General features: G+C 42.9%; 2 protein-coding genes across 13 annotated transcripts in view; one reads left to right on the top strand and one right to left on the bottom strand.

Annotated features, from left to right (window-relative positions):
- Positions 1-284: 284 nt before the first annotated feature.
- HAUS8 (HAUS augmin like complex subunit 8) lies at positions 285-15047 on the bottom strand. Of its 3 annotated transcripts, XM_073324648.2 has the most exons (12): positions 14881-15047; positions 13031-13178; positions 12849-12919; positions 12363-12418; positions 11753-11858; positions 10023-10136; positions 8646-8728; positions 7235-7309; positions 5768-5926; positions 4614-4755; positions 3760-3901; positions 285-1305 (listed from the first exon to the last, which is right to left on the bottom strand). In XM_073324648.2, exons 2-12 carry the CDS (start codon positions 13063-13065, stop codon positions 1185-1187), a joined length of 1104 nt encoding a protein of 367 aa, XP_073180749.2. In that variant the 5' UTR covers positions 13066-13178; positions 14881-15047; the 3' UTR covers positions 285-1184. The 3 variants fall into 3 exon arrangements, with proteins under 3 accessions (XP_073180749.2, XP_073180748.2, XP_073180750.2); XM_073324647.2 differs by lacking the exon at positions 14881-15047 and having other exon boundaries at positions 13031-14868; XM_073324649.2 differs by lacking the exons at positions 7235-7309; positions 14881-15047 and having other exon boundaries at positions 13031-14868.
- Positions 15048-15104: 57 nt separating this feature from the next.
- Positions 15105-21379, top strand: part of MYO9B (myosin IXB) — a 77787-nt gene continuing 71512 nt past the window's right edge. For 7 of the 10 annotated variants that reach the window (XM_073324214.1, XM_073324210.1, XM_073324212.2 and 4 more), the window contains exon 1: positions 15106-15290. The gene's annotated coding sequence lies outside the window, so the exon portion shown is untranslated. Of the gene's footprint in view, positions 15291-16854; positions 16996-21379 lie in introns of all 10 variants that reach the window. The other 3 variants (XM_073324209.2, XM_073324208.2, XM_073324216.1) reach the window with 3 other exon arrangements.

The following is a 21379-nucleotide window of genomic DNA, read 5'->3' as shown; positions in this document are numbered from 1 at the left end:
CCCTCCATGGATCCTTTAAGCCCCCCTTGTACTAGGCCCTGACAGAAGGCACCCTCCTGAAGAGTTGGCTGCTCCTGGGTGAGTTTCAATACCCAGAATGGGCAGTAGAGATCTTAGGGGGGAGCATGAGACAGTGAAACAGAGCAGCTCTGAACGGTGCTATAAGGAGGACAGACCTTTCTGCAGCAGCTTTTATACATCGATTTCCCATACAGGACATGATGCTGTAGCTTGCTCCATTAGAAAAGGCTTGTAGAAAGTAATAATGTGGAGAAACAGGACAGTTCAGGAAATAAAGTTTATTTTTCATTCATGTATATTAAAACGGCTCCGGGAAATTGTACACAACCTTCTCCAAGACCTGGCATGAGTGAACCGTATAATAAGGCCATTAGTGACGAGAGTAAGTTTCAGAAAGTTAAATCTCCTTCCAAACAAAACTTAACCTAATACAAAAGAAAAATACTAAGATACAGAACAAGACTTTAAGCATGAGATTTTTAAGCTTTACCAAACACAATATTACAGAGAAGTCAGTGATCAGTTCCCCCATTCAACATCCTTTGATTTAACTACCACTTAGAGCGACAGCCATCTCTCTGGACTTTTCCTCTTGCTAAATTGCAAAGGAAAGGGGTGATCAGACTTCCTGCTGCACTTCCTCACAGAATGACCAGTGCACATGACATGAGCTCAGGCATCCCTCTTGCAGGCTAATGTCAATAATGCACAGTCCCACACACATTTGGTCCTGCATCTACATATTGACACAATGACCTTTGAGCCACATTTCCCTTGGGAAGAGATCTCTTGCCCTGCTGCATTGAAACGACACACAAGGAACACAAACAAATTGGATGGGTGTACTAAATTTGTCAACAGTAACATTTCTTAGAGCTCTTACTCCACATTTCAGCATTTAAAATGACCTAGCAATGACAAGGAGCTTCCACAAAGGATGTAGGGCTGGGGGTTTGAGTCTACAGTGGACTCATGCCACATTGGTTCAGTTATAAAAATGCTCCACATCATAGCTCATGAATGTTTTACAATTATATAACTGAGGAAATGTATGATAAAGTTACCAGGCAGATGTCCTTAACTTTAGTCTGCTTTTTTGTGCAAGCTCCTTGGCCTTGGTTGAGCATCTGCAGGCATTCAAGTCACTGAGGAACATTTCAAAGCTAATCGAAGTACCAGTGTTTCAGGGTCTCTATTCCATGAGTCTCTTCACAGACTTTTTGGTTATGCAAAGAAACTTCCTTACTGATTTCAAAGGACAGGTCCTGTACTTGCTTGAAGCTCCTGTAAACAAGTCAGACAGACTGAAGCAATTATTGTGGCTAACTGTAACTTAATTAGATGAGTAGTAAAGTGGTAGAAAATGTGGGTTTGCTTTCCAATATAGCAAGAACTTGGGAGTGTTGTAGAGGGAGAGGTCTCTGGGTTCAGTCATGAGCGGGCCTATGAGTTTTTCCATTTCATGTTATTTCTAGGGCTGTCAAGCGATTAAAAAAACTAATCATGCTGTTAAACAATAGAATACCATTTATTTTAAATATTTTTGGATGTTTACTACATTTTCAAATATATTGATTTCAATTACAACACAGAATACAAAGTATACAGTGCTCACTTTATTTTTGATTACAAATATTTTCATTGAAAAATACACTTTTTACAGTTCACCTCATACAAGTACTATAGGGCAATCTCTTTATTATGAAATTTGAACTTATAAATGTAGAATTATGTACAAAAAATAACTGCATTAAAAAACAAAGCAATGTCACATTTTACAGCCTACAAGTCCATTCAGTGCTACTTCTTGTTCAGCCCTTCACTCAGATAAACAAGGTTGGTTACAATTTGCAGGAGATAATGCTGCCTGCTTCTTGTTTATAATGTCACCTGAAAGTGAGAACAGGTATTCACATGGCACTGTTGTAGCTGGCGTTGCAAGATATTTACGTGCCAGATGCGCTAAAGATTCACATGTCCCTTCATGCTTCAACCACCATTCCAGAGGACATGCTTCCATGCTGATGATGGGTTCTGCTTGATAACGATCCAAAGCAGTGCGGACTTACACATGTTCATTTTCATCATCTGAGTCAGATGCCACCAGCAGAAGGTTGATTTTCTTTTTTGGTGGTTTGGGTTCTGTAGTTTCTGCATCAGGGTGTTGATCTTTTAAGACTTCAGAAAGCATGATCCATACCTTGTCCCCCTCAGATTTTGGACGGCACTTCATATTCTTAAACCTTGGATCAAGTTCTTCTGCTATTTTTAGAAATCTCACATTGGTACCTTCTTTGCGTTTTGTCAAATCTGCTGTGAAAGTGTTCTTAAAACTAAGATGTGCTAGGTCATCATCCGAGACTGCTACAACATGAAATATATGCAGAATACGGGTAAAACAGAGCCAGAGATTTACAACTCTCCCCACAAGAAGTACAGTCACAAATTTAATTGTTACATATTTTTTTAATGAGCATCATCAGCAAGTCCTCTGGAATGGTGGCCAAAGCATGAAGGGGCAAACTAATGTTCAGCAAATCTGGCATGTAAATACCTTGCAATGCCGGCTACTAAAATGCCATGAGAACGCCTGTTCTCACTTTCAGGTGACATTGTCAATAAGAAGGAGGCAGCAGTATCTCCCATCAATGTAAACAAACTTGTTTGTCTTAGCGATTGTCTGAACAAGAAGGAGGACTGAGTGGACTTGTAGGCTCTGAAGTTTTACATTGTTTTGTTTTTGAATGCAGCTCTGTAGCAAAAAAAAAATCTGCATTTGTAAGTTACACTTTTACGATAAAGAGATTGCACTTCAGTACTTGTATGAGGTGAACTGAAAAACACTTTTGTTCATTTTTACAGTGCATATATTTGTAATGAAAATATAAAGTGAGCACTTTGTATTTTGTGTTGTAATTGAAATCAATATTGAAAATGTAGAACATCCAAAAATATTTAATAAATTTCAATTGGTATTCTATTGTTAAATAAGCGTGATTCATTCTTTTAATCGCAATTAATATTTGAGTTAATTGCAATTAATTGACAGCCCTAGTTATTTCAACTCTAGTCTGCTTCTTGGGGGAATATTTACCCTATTGCATTATGTCCCTTTCTCACCTCTGGTGGATGTTCCAGCAGCAAGCCTTTACGGAAGTGGTGACTCATGGGGTATAGCAGGGGAAAGGAATTGGGTTCAGGATACTCCCAGGGATACACACTGATGCAGAGGGGAGGTATAATCCATTACTGGAGCCTCTTTGCAAAGCCATATAGAAGAATAGGAGAGCAGAGTCATGGTCTTCTTTGCATTATGTTCTTGAAGACAGAGTGCTGTAGCCCACACCTCCAATCCCTGGTACTTGCTGTTGTCCTGTCTTTCAGGACTTTAGGACTGCTAGCCTTGGTTGAAATTTGTTTATGGGAGTCAGAATGTGTCACATTAACCACCCCCTTGTGTGATCCTTTCCTCATTGCCTTCTGTGTAGGTAGACCTTTGGGGGTGGGAACAAGGAGAGTAAATGGGTGTGTGTGTTTCTTGCTCTGTAGGGGAGGGGTGAAATCTGGCCAGTCGTGGCCAGCTCTAAACTAGGGTACAGGAGGTAAGCTTAGTGGCACTAGCCATTTCATATACGGATTGTCTGAAGAGGTTGTAGGACCCGCAGTTTTTTTTTTTTTAAAACAGATTTTAAGATCCATTATAGAACTCGGGAGTCTTCAGCATGATTTTGTAAATACCTTTCAAGTTCTGCATCCATTTTGAGAGCAATTTCCTTAAGTTCTTTCAGTACTGGGAATGCCTTTGAATTTTCTTCCAAGTAACCAGGTGCAGCTTCCACCAAAAGACTTTGTGTGACAGCTAAATGCTTTTGTACGTCCTCTACAAAAGAGCAAATGTTACAGCTATTATCACTGAATGTACAGTGGCACCTGTTAATAATATACATTTTAAAGATGTCAGCAGCTTGAGTGGTCACCCAAGAGCTTGAAGAACATCTGAGCATACTGGTGAACACTCAGCCTTCAGGAAAAGACAACAGGAGCATATTACTATGAGAGCAAAATTGTCTTGCATTATATTAAGACTAATCACAGCAGGAGACTAGGTAACTTGCTCAATTCAGTTTGTGAGATTAGTAGGTTCCACAGAAAGTTTACAAGCCAAGACCATGTATTGCTACAACAGGAGCGGAAGCTTCATTTATTCAGACTTCCTTGGCTAGCTATATGTTGCTATTGACACACTATCCAAATGTCAATCCTTGCAGATACTTTCAATAATAATGAACCCATAAGAAATCTCTTATAAATGCTACACAAGTGTTCTTAGTTTAGAGTGCTCTGCTCTTCTTACAGAAAAAGAAACTGGATGGATGCAGCTTATTAACTAGAGATGAACAAATATGCAGACAATACAAAGCAAAGCTTGGGACTAATGTTTCAGTGTCTCCTCCATAGAAAAACCCAAGGGCAGCGAACAAGAGTCATGCCATGGATTTAACAAGGTTAGAGTTACATTTCAATTCAAAGAAGTACACAAGAGTCAAGTACACTGAAAAGTGCAAAATCCTGTTAATTTGGAGTTTTCATACCCAAATATTTGTGTCTATTTCCTTCCATGTGAATGTTCTTCATGGGAAGCTCGTGTCTAGTGGTGTCCAGGGCAGTTGCAAAGGTCTTATACTCCTCCTTAAACTGTTCACAGACAGTAAGAAGAGGAGCAAGGACTTCAATCTGAAAACAAAAAGGGACATAACCCAGCACCTCAATGCAGAGAAGCCACTCTGAAAGAACAGTCAGAATTTATCTGGTTTGTCTTAAAGAATAAAGTGAGATTGGAGTTCAGTATTACTCCAGTATTAAAAAGTATTAAAAAGGCCATCAATAGTATTTAAAAAAATCAACAAATTCTGTGGCTGTATCATCACATACTCCTATTTTCAAAAGTGCCCCCCCTCCATCTTTGAGGAGGCCTGCTCCAATATCTGTTTCTTTACTTCCTCTGTTTGGAAGCACTGCCAATGTACAAAATAAACTGGAAAAGATGAGAACGTTTTGTTCTAACCAGTTGGGGTAGTTTTAAAGGGATACTTAAATTACTATTAGTAAGGCTCTTGGTGTTTGGTTATTATAGTTCTACAATATGTTCCCATTAAGTGATTTTTTAAAAAAGTTCCCTCAGGTACCAATGCCAAGATGGAGCTGCTGCCACCTATCTCAATGCATCAAGGTCCATTGCAGTTTTCCTTATGCTGATCCCATGCCACAAAACAGAAAACACACAGCAAGGAGATGCCATTGTGTCACACCCCAGGAAGTGATCAGTGCCTCTGCTCTGGCCCGGATATCTGTAGTAGTCCAGGATGTTTGGGGCCAGATGCTGTGCTTTCGCAAGTGGTGTACCACAAAAGACTAAAGGATGTTACTATTGCTTTAAGCCTTACATGCCTTAGATTATGAGCTGCTCTGGTGACTGGTGCACTATCACCACCCCACAGCTCAGAATATGCTCTTGCTCTTCCTTCAGACCTCCATGTGTTTCCTCCAGTCCATACACGAGAGGCCACCAAAGCAGGTGCTGCAGATATTCTACCTCCTTTACGTTGGCTGAGAAGCATGAAGTGTCACAGCAGGGTTCAAATTTGATGCTTTTTTGTTTGAGGCACAGAATGTACCAAAAGGCCAAAGGTTGCTTCTTCAGAGCAATTGCAAACTGCAGGAGAAACATGAAGTGTGATAAACTAACCTGTTTATCCAGCACTTCTTCAAGATTCTGCTCTCTCTTCTTGAGCAATAGTTGGCGTTTCAGCTCATACAGCTTTTTCTGCTGTTTTTCCTTTTCTTCACACAAGATTGATAAATTTCTTTCACCTTTCTCCTCCAGCTGGGCAATATTTTTTTCTATCTGTGAAATCCAAGAATGTATTTGGAGCCAATATTAAACCACAGCTAAGTACTTTAGGGGTTAAGTTATTTCCAAAATATTTTGAGAGAGAAGAGAAATTCAAACTTGTTTGAATTCAGAAGTTAACTCACTGTATGCAGTGATTTTTCTGTACCTTATATAGTTACTAAAATGCTATTATATTCTGTAAAGGAAGATTCTCACCTCCATGATCATTTACTAGAGCTCCTTGAAGTCAAAATGGCATCTAGTCTATAAAAGGGAAAACTTAGGAAGTGTGCAAGGGTAGAGAAAAAAATTTATCTGAGTTTTCAGAGGGAGATGTGTCATATGCCTTACTCTGACCATGACCATCTCTTCTTCAAATGTTTTCAGCGATTTCCCCTCATCTTCTGTATCATATTTGACCAGGTCTTCAGGATCCTGTACCAGTCTAACTCCCCATCTTGTCCATTTCACTCCACCCAAGTCAAACATTTAACCACTCCCTATATCATCTGGTCCCTTATTTCCTCACCTTCCATGCAGCTTCTAATACCAAATCCTCCTCCCCTCCCCATTTGACTCTACTCTCGCCTCCAAATTTCCCCCCCAAACATACCTCTTCCATTATAGTATGATGGCTTGTAAACCTAACAACTGTGTAAATCTGTATCATTAACCTCAGTGAATACCTAAGCAGATTGCTGAATCGCTTGTCATCCCATCCCTGTATTCCCCTCCCACTATGTTGCTCTCCCTCCTTAAATAATCCTAATTTAGATTGTAATCTCTTGGGAGCAAGGGCTCAAAACTTTTATCTATAGTGTACCATGCACACTTATACCATTGCAAAAATATAAGAATGGTCAAAGTGTGCACTTCATCTGGAAATTGGAGGCTCCTCCCAACTATCTCAGAAGCTCTCTCAGCCCTGATCATTGTTTAATGAAGTGCATGAAATGCTATATATGAGGTGGGGGAGGAGAGAAAATCTTTTGTAGTGGTAAACACCCATTTTTTCCATGGTTTGTGTGTATAAAAAGATCTTCTGTACTTTCCACAGTATGCATCCGATGAAGTGAGCTGTAGCTCACGAAAGCTTATGCTCAAATAAATTGGTTAGTCTCTAAGGTGCCACAAGTACTCCTTTTCTTTTTATATATGAGGAAGTGTCTGAAGTCACAATTGCATAACCAAGGCTATCTGAAGCACAAATTTAACTTGTGTGGGGCAGAAAGGTTGTTTCAATTATATTTAGAAAGTTTTCCAATAGGCTATGTTTTTTGTAGCTCTGGAATACCAAACATTTGACTATTTGCATCTTACCTTCATTGATACATAGTTTAATAACAATGCCTGAGATTCCAACATCCCAATCACATCATCAGGATCAGAAGATTTCTTAAGGAAATTGATTTAAAAAAAAAATTTAATGGTAGCACATATACTTAGAAATTAAATACAAACAAGTATTTCTAAACTAAAGTTTGAGTCTGTTCAAAGCAGCATCTCTGATCATTACAAGTACGTTTGTAAACAAAGCCCACCCTGTTATCACCAAGTGTCAACTACACACAGACTATTGTTTTTTCAGATGGGTGTATTTCTTAATAATGGAGCATTTCTCACCTACCAGCATGGAGGCTGGTTAACTTTGGGTTATTGTTCTTTTATCCTGTCACTCTACTTAGTGTAGTGTATTCTCTGAAGGATTCACAATACCACTAGAGGATATGAAGTTTCTATGCTGTGTTGGATGAATCGTTGTCAATGTAAAAGGGACCTCAGTTTAATTTTCAAGTACTGTACTATACAAATCACGGGGTGCAAGTATCCTTCATGCATATTTGTGAACATTGGGACACCATTAGAAAGCATGGGTAAGAGCACAACAAGATGAAGAACTAACTTGAAGACTAGCCAAAGTCAGAGTAGGGTCTAAGAAGAAATGGAAGCTGGACTCACAATGGAGTGCTGGTGGTACACAAATCAAATCCCCACCAGCAGAGACCATGTGAGCCTTTAATAATTGTACTTGGTCACACTTTAGAGGACAGATATGCTTGGTGACACACTAAGGAGAGGCCTCCATCCCTGCAGTGACATGAAGAAAGCACCATACTGGATTATACATTCTCTCTTCCTCCATTCAAAATGATATCGGATACTCAAGGTAATACTTCACTATACAACATGGCAGCTGGCAGAACAAAGGATATTTTGATAGAAATTTTAGAATGCTTAGGATAGGGTGCATTTCACTAGCAAAATGCAGATTTTTTTCCTTAAAAAGGAATGTAAAATTTTACATATAGAGCTGAGGTTAGCCCAGTATAAGTAGGTCCAAATCTATTAAGCTTTACAGCCGTGGCTAAATTTGATCTACTACATTTCCTTTTGTGAGCATTTATCATGCTATTTTTAGCAAAGCTGCTTGTACCCAATGCTTTTAGTTTTATTGGCAGATTCTTTATTCTAGTCCTTTGGGAACTACTGCATGCAGCATTAGCCCACAAGCCCTACAGCAGCTCTTCAGCCCATAATAGTCCTTAGTGCTTTCAAGATGACGACACTCTCACCAACACCACACACTACAGAAACACTTGTTACCACATGGTTTCTGGGTAGAAGTCTTAACTCTGGCTGACAAAGTTAATGATGAACAAAAATCCTTATTCAGTACATTCCCAGTAAATATAGCTGTGTCAATTTCCAGCTAATTTAAAGTGTCACTTACTGAGTTCTGGTCTTTTTTTCGTGTTCTTGATTCTGCTCTGAAGAGAGACTTTGAACCAGAAATCTTTTTTAAGAGACTTTTGTCTAAACCACAAAAGAAAAAAATATATAAAAAAAATAAAAATCTCTATGCACAGCACTTCTCTGCCAAAATGCTTTGAGTGAGACAATCAGCAGCTTATTAAAAGCCAGTTTTAACATGATTTTATGCAGGGCGGATAAAATTGATTTAAATGTTTTTAATCAGATTTTTTTATTTTGTTATTTAAATTAAGTTCTTTTTTAAAATGACATCTGAATTTAATACAAAATATGTTAAGATCTAAAATTATAATCTCTTAAAACATTTAAATAAAAAAAAATGCTGAATCCATGAGCCTCTAGCAAAAACTGAGTTAAAGGCTATTTTTCCATGTAAAGAAAGAAGTTTTTCTCCTGATTCCAAGGTCAAGCTTTATAAATATGGCACAATGGATCATTATATTATATTAAGGGGTTGTTTTGTTTAACAGAAAGACATTTGACATACTGTCTTGTGTGTTTAATTAAATTCCAGTTACCATCCTAATGCAGCTCGACAAATCAAGAGCAAAAAGTTAATCACCATTTTCTAACATACTAAAAATGTACAATTAATAAGAATCTGAAAGTACTCAGCTACACATTTACTTAAACAAACATATATAGTTTAGTGTACCTTCCTAAGCAGCAACAATACATATCAAATCTAGTGTAAAGGCCCCATTTAGTTGTAAAACAACATATTTTAATGGTTATATCAAGGAGAATGTACCTTTCTTTAGAAAATAAAGTACAAAATGGAAGAATTGATTAAAATCCATTATTTAAATCAGGTCTTTCCACTTGGCAATTTAAATTGCTGATTTTAAATTGCCTTGGTTTAAATCAATCCACGCTGATTTTATAAAGGGAAGAAAGAGCCCAAGCAGAAACATTCTATTTTTGGCTCTGATACTGACTCGTATGAACATGGCCATGCCAACTTTTCAAAACTGGCCTCTAATTTTAGGTTCCTACCTTTGAATACATAGGGCATAATTTCCAGAAGCGGTGAGCGCTTACAACAAATTCAGCTTGTTACTACTAATCAGAGTGGTGGATGCTCTGAAAATCAAGTCCTAGGAATCTAGAAGTAGGGCACCCCAAAAATTGGGGATTTGAAAAATAGAGGTCATTTAAAAATTTAGGCCTCACCTCACTATGTCAGTTTCTTCAATTCTAGAATGAGAGTAATAGTTTACCCTCTTTTGTAGTATGCTTGAGATCTTCAGAAAATCGTTAAATACCATTAACATACATTCTAATTTTTGATTTAAACAATGATGTTAAAAGGAGAGAGTTAAAGGAGAAAACTTACCATTAATAGCTGAGAGATCGAGGTCAGGTCGAGCAATTTTATGGCCCTCTAATAAAGTGGACTGCAAGTCATCTTTTCCCAAGACAGTACGATTTAGCGTGCTAGGAGCAGTGCCTGTAGAAACGTGTTATTTTAGTGTGGTAAAACATAAGTGAGCAGCCCAGAACACCTAGCTCTGCAAGTTCACAAGTGTTTGCACAATAGCTCATTAAAAAAACCCAGAAAAGTCTCATCTGGATATTTCCACCTTTATCGTCTTCCAAAAGTCAACAAACATAGCAGGTGTAACTTGCTGCAAAGTTCCTTTTAGTTGGGGTTTAACTTGTTCAGAATGCTGCTATCTTAGCCATTTCATAGCTTGCCACCATGAGCAGAACCCAAATGAAGGAAAAGGTAAAGCATAGGTGATTAAAGTACAGAAGTAATGCTAAATTAAAATCATTTTAAAATATTCCTTTCCCACATTACCAGACTAAACTGGATAATCACCTGGACAAGTGCTCAGACACTGAGAGTCACATACAGGATCATTGTATAAACATGTAGATTTGCAACATTACTAGTGATTTATATATTGTGGGGGTTTTATTGTTCATTCCTCTAGATCTATTAAAAATTAGAGAAGTATTTTTGGGTATTAAAGTAGCAGCCCAATCCATCTACAGAATGACAGATATCTGCTTATTCTAGAGAATTAATGTGGTGTTTCATTTCCAGACAGAGAATGTAGAGCTAATCTACACATAGTACTATATATTTTAATGTAATAAGTATCAATGACAGGAGTCACAATGCTGCTATAACGTCAGATGGGGGGGGAGGGGGAAGCTTTTGTAGGCCTATAGACTACCTAGTCTACGATCTTTAGATCAGTGGTCTCCAACCATTTTATGCCCAAGATCACTTTTTAAATTTAAGGGTGACCAAGATCTATCCCACCTCTTCTGAGGCCCCACCCCTTCCCCAAAGCCCCACCCATTCCAACCCCACCCTAGCTCCCTCTCCCCAACCCTCATTCACTTTCACCCGACAGGATAGGTGGTTTGGGTTCATGAGACGGTGCAGGCTCTTGGCTGGGACCAAGGGGTTCACAGTGTGTGTGGGGGGGGTCAGGGCTGAGCCTGGGGCAGGGGTGCAAATTCTGGGAGGGGGTTTGGCTCCAGGAGAGGGGTCAGGACTAGGGCTGGGGCAGGGGCTCAGGAGGGGGCTTCTACCAGGCAGCACTTACCTCCAGCAGCTCCTGGTCTGACTACCGCTACATCAGGCTCTCTGCCTATCCCAGCCCCACACCACCCCTGGAAGGGCCCAACACACCCCCTGGGAGGGCACATGACTCCACACTGCCCCTCTCTGCAAGCCCCGCCCCTGCAGCTCCCACTGGCCAGGAGTGAGGAGCTGTGGCCAATGGAAGCTGCAGGGGCGGGGCTTGCAGGCAGGGGCAGCCACAGAGGGAGACCCCTGCCAGGCCACACTGGCCACTTCTGGGAGTGGCATGCTGCTGGGCAGTCAGGAAGCCTGCCTTAGCAGCAGCCTCGCTGCAGATCACGATCGACTAGAAGACCCTCTAGGATTGACCAGTTGATTGCGATCTACTGGCTGGTGACCACTGCTTTAGAGAATTTCACAATAGTCCCTGCTCCCTCAGTGATACTATGGCAGCACAGGTTGAGAGACGTCCATAAAGAATTGTTCTGATTGTTTTGCTAAACACACACAAAAAACCCACTTACCTGTGGTGGCTTTGCATTTCTGAAAAATGCCTGCTCTTCCAGTTGGGGTTTCCCCCTTTTCAGATCTTTTCACACCAGAAACTACAGATGAATTTGTTGAGGTACTCTGCCAACCAGAAAACAGAAAATATTCAAGATTAATAATGATTAAGAGGTGTAATGCCTTGTCTTGACTCCTACTTCATTACAGAATTTCACTGATAGACAGATAATTTAAAAAACAAAAAAACACTGCCTTGGAGCATCACAATGCTTTGCAACATCACATAAGAGGCCTGGGCTTGGCTTTAATTCTTTATCTTGATTTCTCTCTCTGGGACTTGGTAAGAGCTCATAAGAACGGTGGGGAGAGAAGAGAGAAAAACTCTTACTGACTGGGATTAGAGAAACCCATATTGTCTAACCAATAGTACTAGGCAGCTCCTACAGCATCAGAGGCTGCCAGGCATATTTCTAAGCCATGTTCTAGTCTCTTTAAAATATTTGTTTTTCAGTTGAAGCGGATATATATTTTCAATGTTTAAAACTGCGTTCTTCAATCAGCTTTCATTTTATTATGTTAGAGGCCAGCATTTCTTTTTAAAGCAGGTCATTTGAAACCATACTTCACCTTCCCCAGAGCTTTTCTATCATATTGAAGGTAGCGAGCCTTCACAACTCTTCCCCCTGACAGGAAGGAAAGAAAGAAATGAAAATTGACCAGCAAGAAGACTATTTATCTCCATCTAAATTACGCTAGTCTCAGCACTGTGGCGACGAAGCATTTCGCAAATGCAACACACAACGACATGCATTATAACAAATGAATATTTTACTAGTGATGTTTCCGGCTCATGGGGATGACTGACCCCTTATTTAACAGGGGGAGGAGGCAGGGAGGGGCTGTACACGGTGGGGGGAGGGGTGGATGAACTCGGGGGCGGCCAAATTTCCCTGGGTACAACGGCGGCGGGCAGAGCTCGTGAGGGGGGCGGGCGGCGGCGTGGATCCAACGCAGGAGTCTCTGGGGAAGGAGAAATCAGCGGATTTCTACCTACCTACGGGCCCACCCGGCCCCGGCCCCGCCCCAGCGCCCCGGCCCGCCCCCAGCCCCTACCTTTCGGCCTCGGCCCCGCAGCGCCCGCGCTCCCGTCCGGTCCAGCAGCTCCCTCCGCCCCCGGGGGCGCCCTGCACAAACACCGGCACCAGGTCAGCGCGCGCTGAGGCGAGCCGAAGGGGCCCGCTCGGGCCCTGCCCCGGGGAGAAGGGGCAATAACGGGGATAGCGCCCCCCACTCACCCCGCCGGGCTTCCCGCCGCCGCCGCCGCCGCCATCGCCGTCAAACTTCCCGCGCAAGCGCTGCGCGATGATCTACTTCTCCAGCCTCATCATCGAGTTTATCCGGGAGTAGCTAGAACGCCCACTTCCTGGTCGCTCCCCCTGCCGGCTTGGAGGGGAAAGGCGGACGCAGCTTTTTCCAGCCCCTGCCGCCCCACCCCAAATCCTTGCAGGGGCCTTGTACATTTGCCCCCACGGGACCAGGGCCAGTAGCTCGGGAGCCAATGTGGGCCGTAAGCACAGGACAATACATTCACTGGGACCCTTCTGCCAGCCCGCTCATGGCCTCGCTGGGGCACCAGAAACCACCCACTGGCTTATACCCTGCCAGTCAGGGTTGTCTTTCTGTAGCAGGCCAGATCTAGTGGTTCCTACCCTAAATGTTCAAAATTATGAGTCAGCAAACCACCATCACCCTGCCAAATCATGAGCTAGGCTTAAAAATCATGAGCTAAAATAATAATTGTTTCTTTCTTTCTTTCTTGTTTCTGAGTCTTTGGGAGTAGGGGTAATATTGTCAAGGGTTATCTGCCATCACAAGTACGAGGGGTTTACCTTTTTTTTAAATTAAAGCTCAGATTCTCATGTATTAACTTGACTCCAGGATCTGGGACTTTAAGGAAAAAACCCTAATTATCATGAGATTCGTGTTAAAATCCTGAGAGTTGACAACACTGCTGATCTTTTAAGGCTCCTGATTTTGGCCACCCTTTCCTGCAACCGGAACCTCTCCTATGTAGCAGAGACTTAAAAGGATGGAAATGAGGACGAGACACTCCACTCCACACATACCCACATACTGTGGTCTCAATGGGGTGATGCTAGTCTACAGGTGAGATCAGAGTGGCTGGGAATGTGCCTGAGGGAAGGAAAGGTATCAGTTCTACCTCCTTTTTCATGCTGCCTGTCCAAATGCAGAGGGAGCAGCACGGACCTGCTTCTTGGTGCTGAGCTGCCACCTGGCACACTAAGTGCAGCTGGGCACAGAGCAAACCCACTGCTTAATTTGCAATGAAAGAGGTGTTGGGGCTCAAGCAATTTTTTTACATTCATAACTGATGCAGCAAGCCCAGAGGTGCCAGACTATGAACTGCCAAGCCTAGAGGTGCTGGGGCTCTGCCCTGGCACAAATTGAGCACCATGAAAACGCAGAACCTGCTGCCCCCTGCCACCCACTACTCCCAGTCCAGTGCCTCTGGCTACCCCAGATATTGCCTTCCCTGTCTAGCGGGATGGGTGGGCTGTTTTTCACATAATTTTAGGGATCGGGTGACCAGATGTCTCGATTTTATAGGAACAGTCCCAATATGTGGGGCTTTGTCTTATATAGCCGCCTATTCCCGATTTTTCACACTTGCTGTCTGGTCACCCTAGGTGTGTAGGAAACTGATGATAACAGCAAGGATCAGACATTTGCAATGCAATAACAACAGTTTAGTGACATTGGCTTTGCTTTGTAGCTACCTAGTCGCATCACAATCTACTCCCCCTGCCTGTACAGCAGCAAAGAGGCTGCGTGGCTAACATGGAATTTTTCTTTGTTGGCCCATATGCCCTAAGCATGTCCCTGCAACTGAGCCCAGGCTTCCCAGGCACCTGGCTACTAACATCTGATACCGCCAGGGTTCTCAGACTTTTGTACTGGTGACCCCTTTCACACAGCAAGCCTCTGCGTGCGACCCCCCACCCCCGTTAGACATTAAACACACTTTTTAATCCAGTTAACACCATTGTAAATGCGGGCGGCAAAGCGGAGTTTGGGCTGGCGGCTGACAGCTCGCGACCCCCCAGGGCTACCGCCTTGAACCCACCGCTGCCGCAGAGAACCTGCTACCGGGATGAGAGCAGGAGCCGGAACCAGAGCATTTCATGGGGAAAGCAGGCAGCTCTGCAGACGGGATGACGCAGCCCGACCCAAACGGACACGCTCCTTGGCGCATCCCCCTGGATTTCTACCCGAGGCGCGCGCCCAGGCGCCGCCTCCCGCTGCCAGCTAGCAGCGCGCATGCTCAGCTCTCGCACGCAGGCGCACTAGCGGCTCGGAGCTCCTCAGGCTTTGCCCGGCGTTGCCCTGTCCCTTCCCCGCAAACGCGGAAGTGAGCGGTTCCTCGGCGGGGCCTGGTAGGAGGGGCCGCCGCCGGGCTGGGAGTGATCGACCAACCGAGCCGCCGGAGGAGCGCGATGGGGAACGGGCCTTTGCCCCCCTCGTTCCTCTCCCTCGGTGGGTGAGCGGGAAGGGGCTGGTGTGGGGAGAAGGGGGGCCGGATGGGGAGGCCGGGGGCGGTTTGCGAGGGCGTGGGGAGAAGGGGGGCTGGGGGGGAGGATGGGGAGGGCGTGGGGAGAAGGGGGGCCGGGGGGGGAGGGCGTGGGGAGAAGGGGGGCTGGGGGGGGCGGTTTGCGAGGGCGTGGGGAGAAGGGGGGCCGGGGGGGAGGGCGTGGGGAGAAGGGGGGCCGGATGGGGAGGCCGGGGCGGTTTGCGAGGGCGTGGGGAGAAGGGGGGCCGGATGGGGAGGCCGGGGGCGGTTTGCGAGGGCGTGGGGAGAAGGGGGGCCGGGGGGGAGGCCGGGGGCGGTTTGCGAGGGCGTGGGGAGAAGGGGGGCTGGGGGGGGAGGATGGGGAGGGCGTGGGGAGAAGGGGGGACGGGGGGGAGGGCGTGGGGAGAAGGGGGGACGGATGGGGAGGCCGGGGGCGGTTTGCGAGGGTGTGGGGAGAAGGGGGGCTGGGGGTGCTGCAGCACCCCCTGGATTGAAGTGGTTTCCATTATATACAGGTTTTACAATTTGGTTCAATGGTTCTAAGAACCCCCACCATACAAATTGTTCCAGCACCCCTGGTTGGGGGGAGAAGGGAGCTGGTTTGATGGGGGGGGAGACATGGTTGGGAGAAGGGGTGTAGGATGGTTTGTGGAAAGGGTGGGGAGAATGGAGGCTGGTTGGGGGGAGAAGGCGATAATGCTATACAGAGTTCTTCATATGGGAGTTGCTTTGTGACGGGTAATGGAGAACTGGAGGATAACATATGGAGTGTCATACAGGGGGCGATGGTGGGAGGAGGAAGGGCAGGAGGGCGGGTTGAATCAGATCTTCTATAAATACACAGGGGGATCTGTAGCTTCCAGCCCTCTCAGATGGTGCAGGGCTTGCCCATGGGATTTGGGAGGTTACAGGGAGGAAGACACATTCTGGTTGCCCCAACTTCCTAGATAAGGTCCTTCAAGGTTTGCTTGGGGAATCCGAACTACACTACTTGGAACCATTATTGGCAGTGGAGTTGGGTTTTTCCAGCTCACAGCTATTTCCTAAGACCTTCTGGTGCCTGGCCTTTGAAAATAAACCCAAGCATGCAGCTGTGATTGTGGGTGCTCTCTGTTCCATGCTCTACGACTAAGCCAGTGAGCAGGAGGCACTACAGACCCATCTACTGCACAGGCTGCCTCAGACTCCTATTCTGTGCTCAAGTTTTAAGAGAAAGTGCCTGTAGGTTGTATTATGCTATGCTGCATCTATCTGCATTGATGTGTTTAGCAGACAGGATTGCAATGTGGTTACTATTGGCACTCTGTCTTATGTCCAAAGAATGTTAAGGTCTTAAAGCTAGGAAGCATACTTTTTTTTTCTAGGTTCCTCTATTTTGACTAGAAAAATGGCTAGAGACTAATATCGATATCGTAACTGGTTCCATTTGTGAGCATCATGGGGAATTCACAACTCAGAATTTCTGAATTTGGTGAGAAATAAGCAGTGCCCACAACAGTTCTATAATTGCTCATTTCCATCTTCTGTAAGACAGTAGTAGAAGTCACGGAGGTGGTCTTAGACTTCTGACATGTGACCAGCTTTTCAAGGATGATGGCTTCAGCACCCTCCCCACACAACACTTCAGAGTGGATTAATATCAGTTTGCCTGCTTTCCTATCTGCAGATAAGGTATTTATTGCAAGCATTCAGAAGGGTCTAGGGATTTCAGACCTATTACTGGGCCAACAGGAGCAGTTGTCCTAAAATTGTCATGAGGCAATCCTACATTCCAATTAGCACATGAATATTCACACCTGTTGACTTCAGTAAACCTTTGGTTTCTTTATGTTGCATGTCATCAGGAACAGATTTATATAGAAAAAACTGAAGGAAAAACAAGATGGCTGTGTTTTATAATTCTCCACAAGCTTTGAATTTTGTGGAGAGGGTGTATATATACTTATTTGCCTAAAATTATTATTCTTCAGAAGTTTTGACTTTTTCCCTTTAAAGTTGCATGATGCTATTATCCAGAATTTATATAAAATAGCACATCTAAAAATGCAAAGTTTTAACATATCCTTGCTTTAAGAAAAGGAGTAAATTCAGTCACTGTAATTGGGTATGACATACACAACAGCGTATCACATCTGGTTGCAGCGTACCTGAATGATTAATAGACTTTAATAAAAGCAATTGTTGCTTCATTTCAATGTATCAGCTCTTCTCTTGTTATGCTCACACTGTAATCCATGTTAATCTCTGCCGTTCCATTGACTCTGGCAGTGTGCTCTAGAAGACAGAGCACTGAACTGGGATTCAAGATACCTGGTTTCTTTTCCCAGCTCTGTGTTTGGCCTGGTGGGTAACCTTGGGCAAGTCACTTTCTGCGTCAGTTCCACCATCTGTAAATGATTGGCCACCTTTCTGAGCTCTATTGATGAATAGTACTGTATAAGAATAGGTAGTGACGGTGGGGGTATTAATCAGCATCCTGTATTGAAATGCTTTTCTTTTTCACTAGTCATTCACTTCTGTACTTTACCCAGATGAACTTCAGTGTTGGAGTGGGTAATTCCCACTGGAGACAATGTGGGAGTGCCCCCTCCCCCCCCAGCAACTATTGTGCCATTGCTGCACCGGTGTGCTCCCTTCTTGTCCCATTCCCAAAACCCAGGGAAACACCTAAATGTTAAGTGTTGGTGCTTAGGCTTACTCCCAAGCACGGGAGAGCCCACAGTGCTATGTACTAGAATGGTTCTGCATAGCTTCCTTACTGTATCAAGTGGAACCATGCTTTCTTGCTATACTTGAGAATGACTGGCTTAATAAAGAGCTTTTTCCAGAAGTTGACTCAGTAATGCTATACTTCAGTGAAATGGGGCAGCCCAAAAACTCAGATGTTCTAACCAGCATAGGAATAGGGGGGTTCTTAGGTCTCTGTTCCAGTTTTGCTGTGGAACTTAAAATGCTTGTAGGGCTGAATAATTTGGAAACCGTAAATGCAGCTGATGAAAAATTTAAATGAGACCTATCCATAATTGAAACTTCGTAGAAACTGAGCTTTTTGACAAATAGTGATTCAAGCATTAGACCTGTTGAACAAGCTGATGTATGAATAAATTGTTTGTCTGACTCATATACTTATAACACAAGTCTGCCCACCTTAAAAATGACCTATTAGTTGTAAGGACAAATGTCTTGTTTCTCATATCCTTGGAATTCAGAAAGAAAAAACCCTTACTTATGTAATCTTGGTGGTCTCAACTCTTGATAACTTTTAACTGATTTTATTTAAAGATCCCAGGATTTGGTACTTGTTCTTACACATTTATAGTGTGGAAAGTGTGTAATTTTTAAATAACACGCCAAGAATTTCTACAGATACATTGCTTAAATCCCAAATACAAAATATTTCTCTTTAACATTGATTTGGTATTACATACTTCAATACTAACAGTGAAAATTGGCATTTATTTTGTCTGATTTAAGGTATAGTTGATGTTTATTTATAAACTGATCAAAGTATTCTCCTTGCTATTATACAAAATAGATACATATTGCATTTCTAGGGACTTAAAGATTGTAAAAAGTGCCTCTGAATAGATATTGTTTGATTTATTTTTAACTAGACATTTCATGTCTGTGTAGAATTCCTTTCTAGCATTTAGCCATGATCTTAAAAATAGTTTATTTTTACACTGTTAAAATGGAGGTAAAAGGGGAACCTCTGGCCATATATGGAAGCAACTTTAATTTCAAGAACAATGTCCAGTACTACTCCAATAGGTAATTTGTATATGTGATCCTCATGTGTGGAGGAGATACTTTTTACCCCTCCGCCTCCGGTAAAATGCAAGCATCTATTTAAAATAGACTTGGGCACCGTATTCCTCAGGTGCCATGGACTTTAGCTGCAAGAACTGTGCTTCAAGGCCTGATTCTACCAATCCTCAATTTGCAAGTACAAGCATAAAAGAAAAAGTAGATTGAAAACTTTCCAGAAGTCCCCTGCCTCAAGCAGAGAGAGCACCCTATGCACCGTATTTAAAATTCTTCCTTGTATAAAAAACTAATGAAATAATAGTGGGTTGCACATTTGTGAAAGGATTAGCAGAACCTCTTTGTTTTGGTCTTCTACTTTACTTGCCTCCTCACTGAGGTCAATTTCTCTTGTCTGCTTTGTTTTGTTTACTAATTACGTCAAGTACCTTTTTAATAATGAAGTGGAGCATGCAGAGTTGGATTTACCTGGGCTTTATTATGCTACCATATACAATATTGAACTTTGATTGGTAACATGATGCAGCTCTTTGCAGAGATAATATGCTCTACTACTTCAACGAGCAGTGGTCTTTATCCGCACGGTGTTTGTAAAGCTGTTTCAGATATGTCTAGATTATGGTATGGCTGCATAAATTATTTTTAAACCCACATAAAACTTAGAGAAAAAGTACCTTAATCATGGGTGTAATTATAGTACCGAGGACAATGGGGACCCAGCCTCCTTCAGGAAAGTAGGCCCTAATGGAGGAGTACTACTACTAATCGAATGAAGAACTGAGGGAGAGTCAACATGGCTTTTGTAAAGAGAAATCCTGCCTCACCAATCTATTAGAATTCTGTGAAAAGGGCCAACAATTATGTGGTCTAAGTGATCCAGTGGGTACTTGAACTTTCAGAAAGTCTTTGACAAGGTCCCTCACTGACTCTTAAGCAAAGTAGGCAGTCATAGGATAAGAGGGAAGGTCCTCTCATGGATCAATAACCAGTTAAATAAGAAAGGGTAGGAATAAATGGTCTGTTTTCACAGTGGAGAGAGGTAAATAGCAGGATCCCCCAGGGACCTGTACTGGGACCAGTGCTATTTGACATATTCATAAATGATCTGGAAAAAGAGGTAAAGGGTAAAATGGCAAAGTTTGCAGATGATTTAAAAAAAAATCATTCAGATCCAAAGCTGACTGCAAAAAGTTACAAAGGGCTCTCACAAAACCGGATGACTGGGCAACAAATTGGCAGATGAAATTAGATGTTAATAAATGCAAAGTAATGCACATTGGAAAGTATCCCAATTATACAAAACAGTGGTGGCTAAATTAGCTGTTACCACTCAAGAAACAGTGGATAGTTCTCTGAAAACATCTGATCAATGTTCAGCAGCAGCAGTCAAAAAAGCTAACAATATTAGTAACCATTAGGAAGGGAATAGATAAGACAGAAAATGTCATAATGTCACTATATAAATCCATGGTATGCCCACACCTTGAATACTGCATGTAGTTTTGGTCATCCCATCTCAAAAAAGATACATTAAAATTGGAAAAGGTACAGAGAAGGGCAACAAAAATGATTAAGGCTATGGAATAGCTTCCATATGAGGAGAGATTAAAAAGACTGGGACTGTTCAGCTTGGAAAAGAGATGACTGAAGGGAGATATGATAGAGATCTTTAAAATCATGAATGGTATAGGGAAGAGTTATTTACCCCTTCACATAACACAAGAACCAGGGGTCACCCAATAAAATTAATAGGCAGCAGGTTTAAAACAAACATAAAGAAGTATTTCTTCACACAATTCAGAGTCAACCTGTGGAACTAGTTGACGGGATGTTGTGAAGGTCAAAAGTATAACTGGGTTCAAAAAATAACTAGGTGAGTTCATTGAGGATAGGTCCACCAACGGCTGTTAGCCAAGATGATCAGGGACGCAACCCCATGCTGTCCTTAAGACTCTGACTGCCCGAAGCTGCGTCCAGAGGACAGGGGATGGATCACTCAACAATTGCCTTGCTCTGTTTGTTCTCTCTAAATCATCTGACACCTGCCACTGTCAGAAAACAGGATACTGGTCTAGATAGACCTTTGTTTCTGACACTATGGCCATTCTTATGTTCTTAAGAAAATCACCAGGTAAGGCAACATTAACATCCAGGCCACCCTGATACATGCACTTTGCCGCACAATGCTCACACTATCCAAACAAGCTCCGACTCTGCCTCCACAGCTAACTCCATTTCATTTCCACCATACAGCCACGCACATCTGATTCCTCTCAATCTCACTTAATAA

The sequence above is a fragment of the Lepidochelys kempii genome, chromosome 25 (assembly GCF_965140285.1).
Source record: "Lepidochelys kempii isolate rLepKem1 chromosome 25, rLepKem1.hap1, whole genome shotgun sequence".
NCBI lineage: Eukaryota > Metazoa > Chordata > Testudines > Cheloniidae > Lepidochelys > Lepidochelys kempii.
Note: the sequence above shows the minus strand (reverse complement) of the source record. Positions and strands in the feature narration are given on the sequence as shown.

Excerpts from the sequence above, each read along its gene's own strand:
- HAUS8 (XM_073324648.2), bottom strand. The coding sequence starts at position 13,065 with ATGGCGGCGGCGGCGGCGGCGGGAAGCCCGGCGGG. Across the intron at positions 5,927-7,234 it reads TAAACTATGTATCAATGAAG|ATAGAAAAAAATATTGCCCA; the intron begins GTAAGATGCAAA and ends TGGATTTCACAG. Across the intron at positions 4,756-5,767 it reads AAGAAGTGCTGGATAAACAG|ATTGAAGTCCTTGCTCCTCT; the intron begins GTTAGTTTATCA and ends TTTTGTTTTCAG.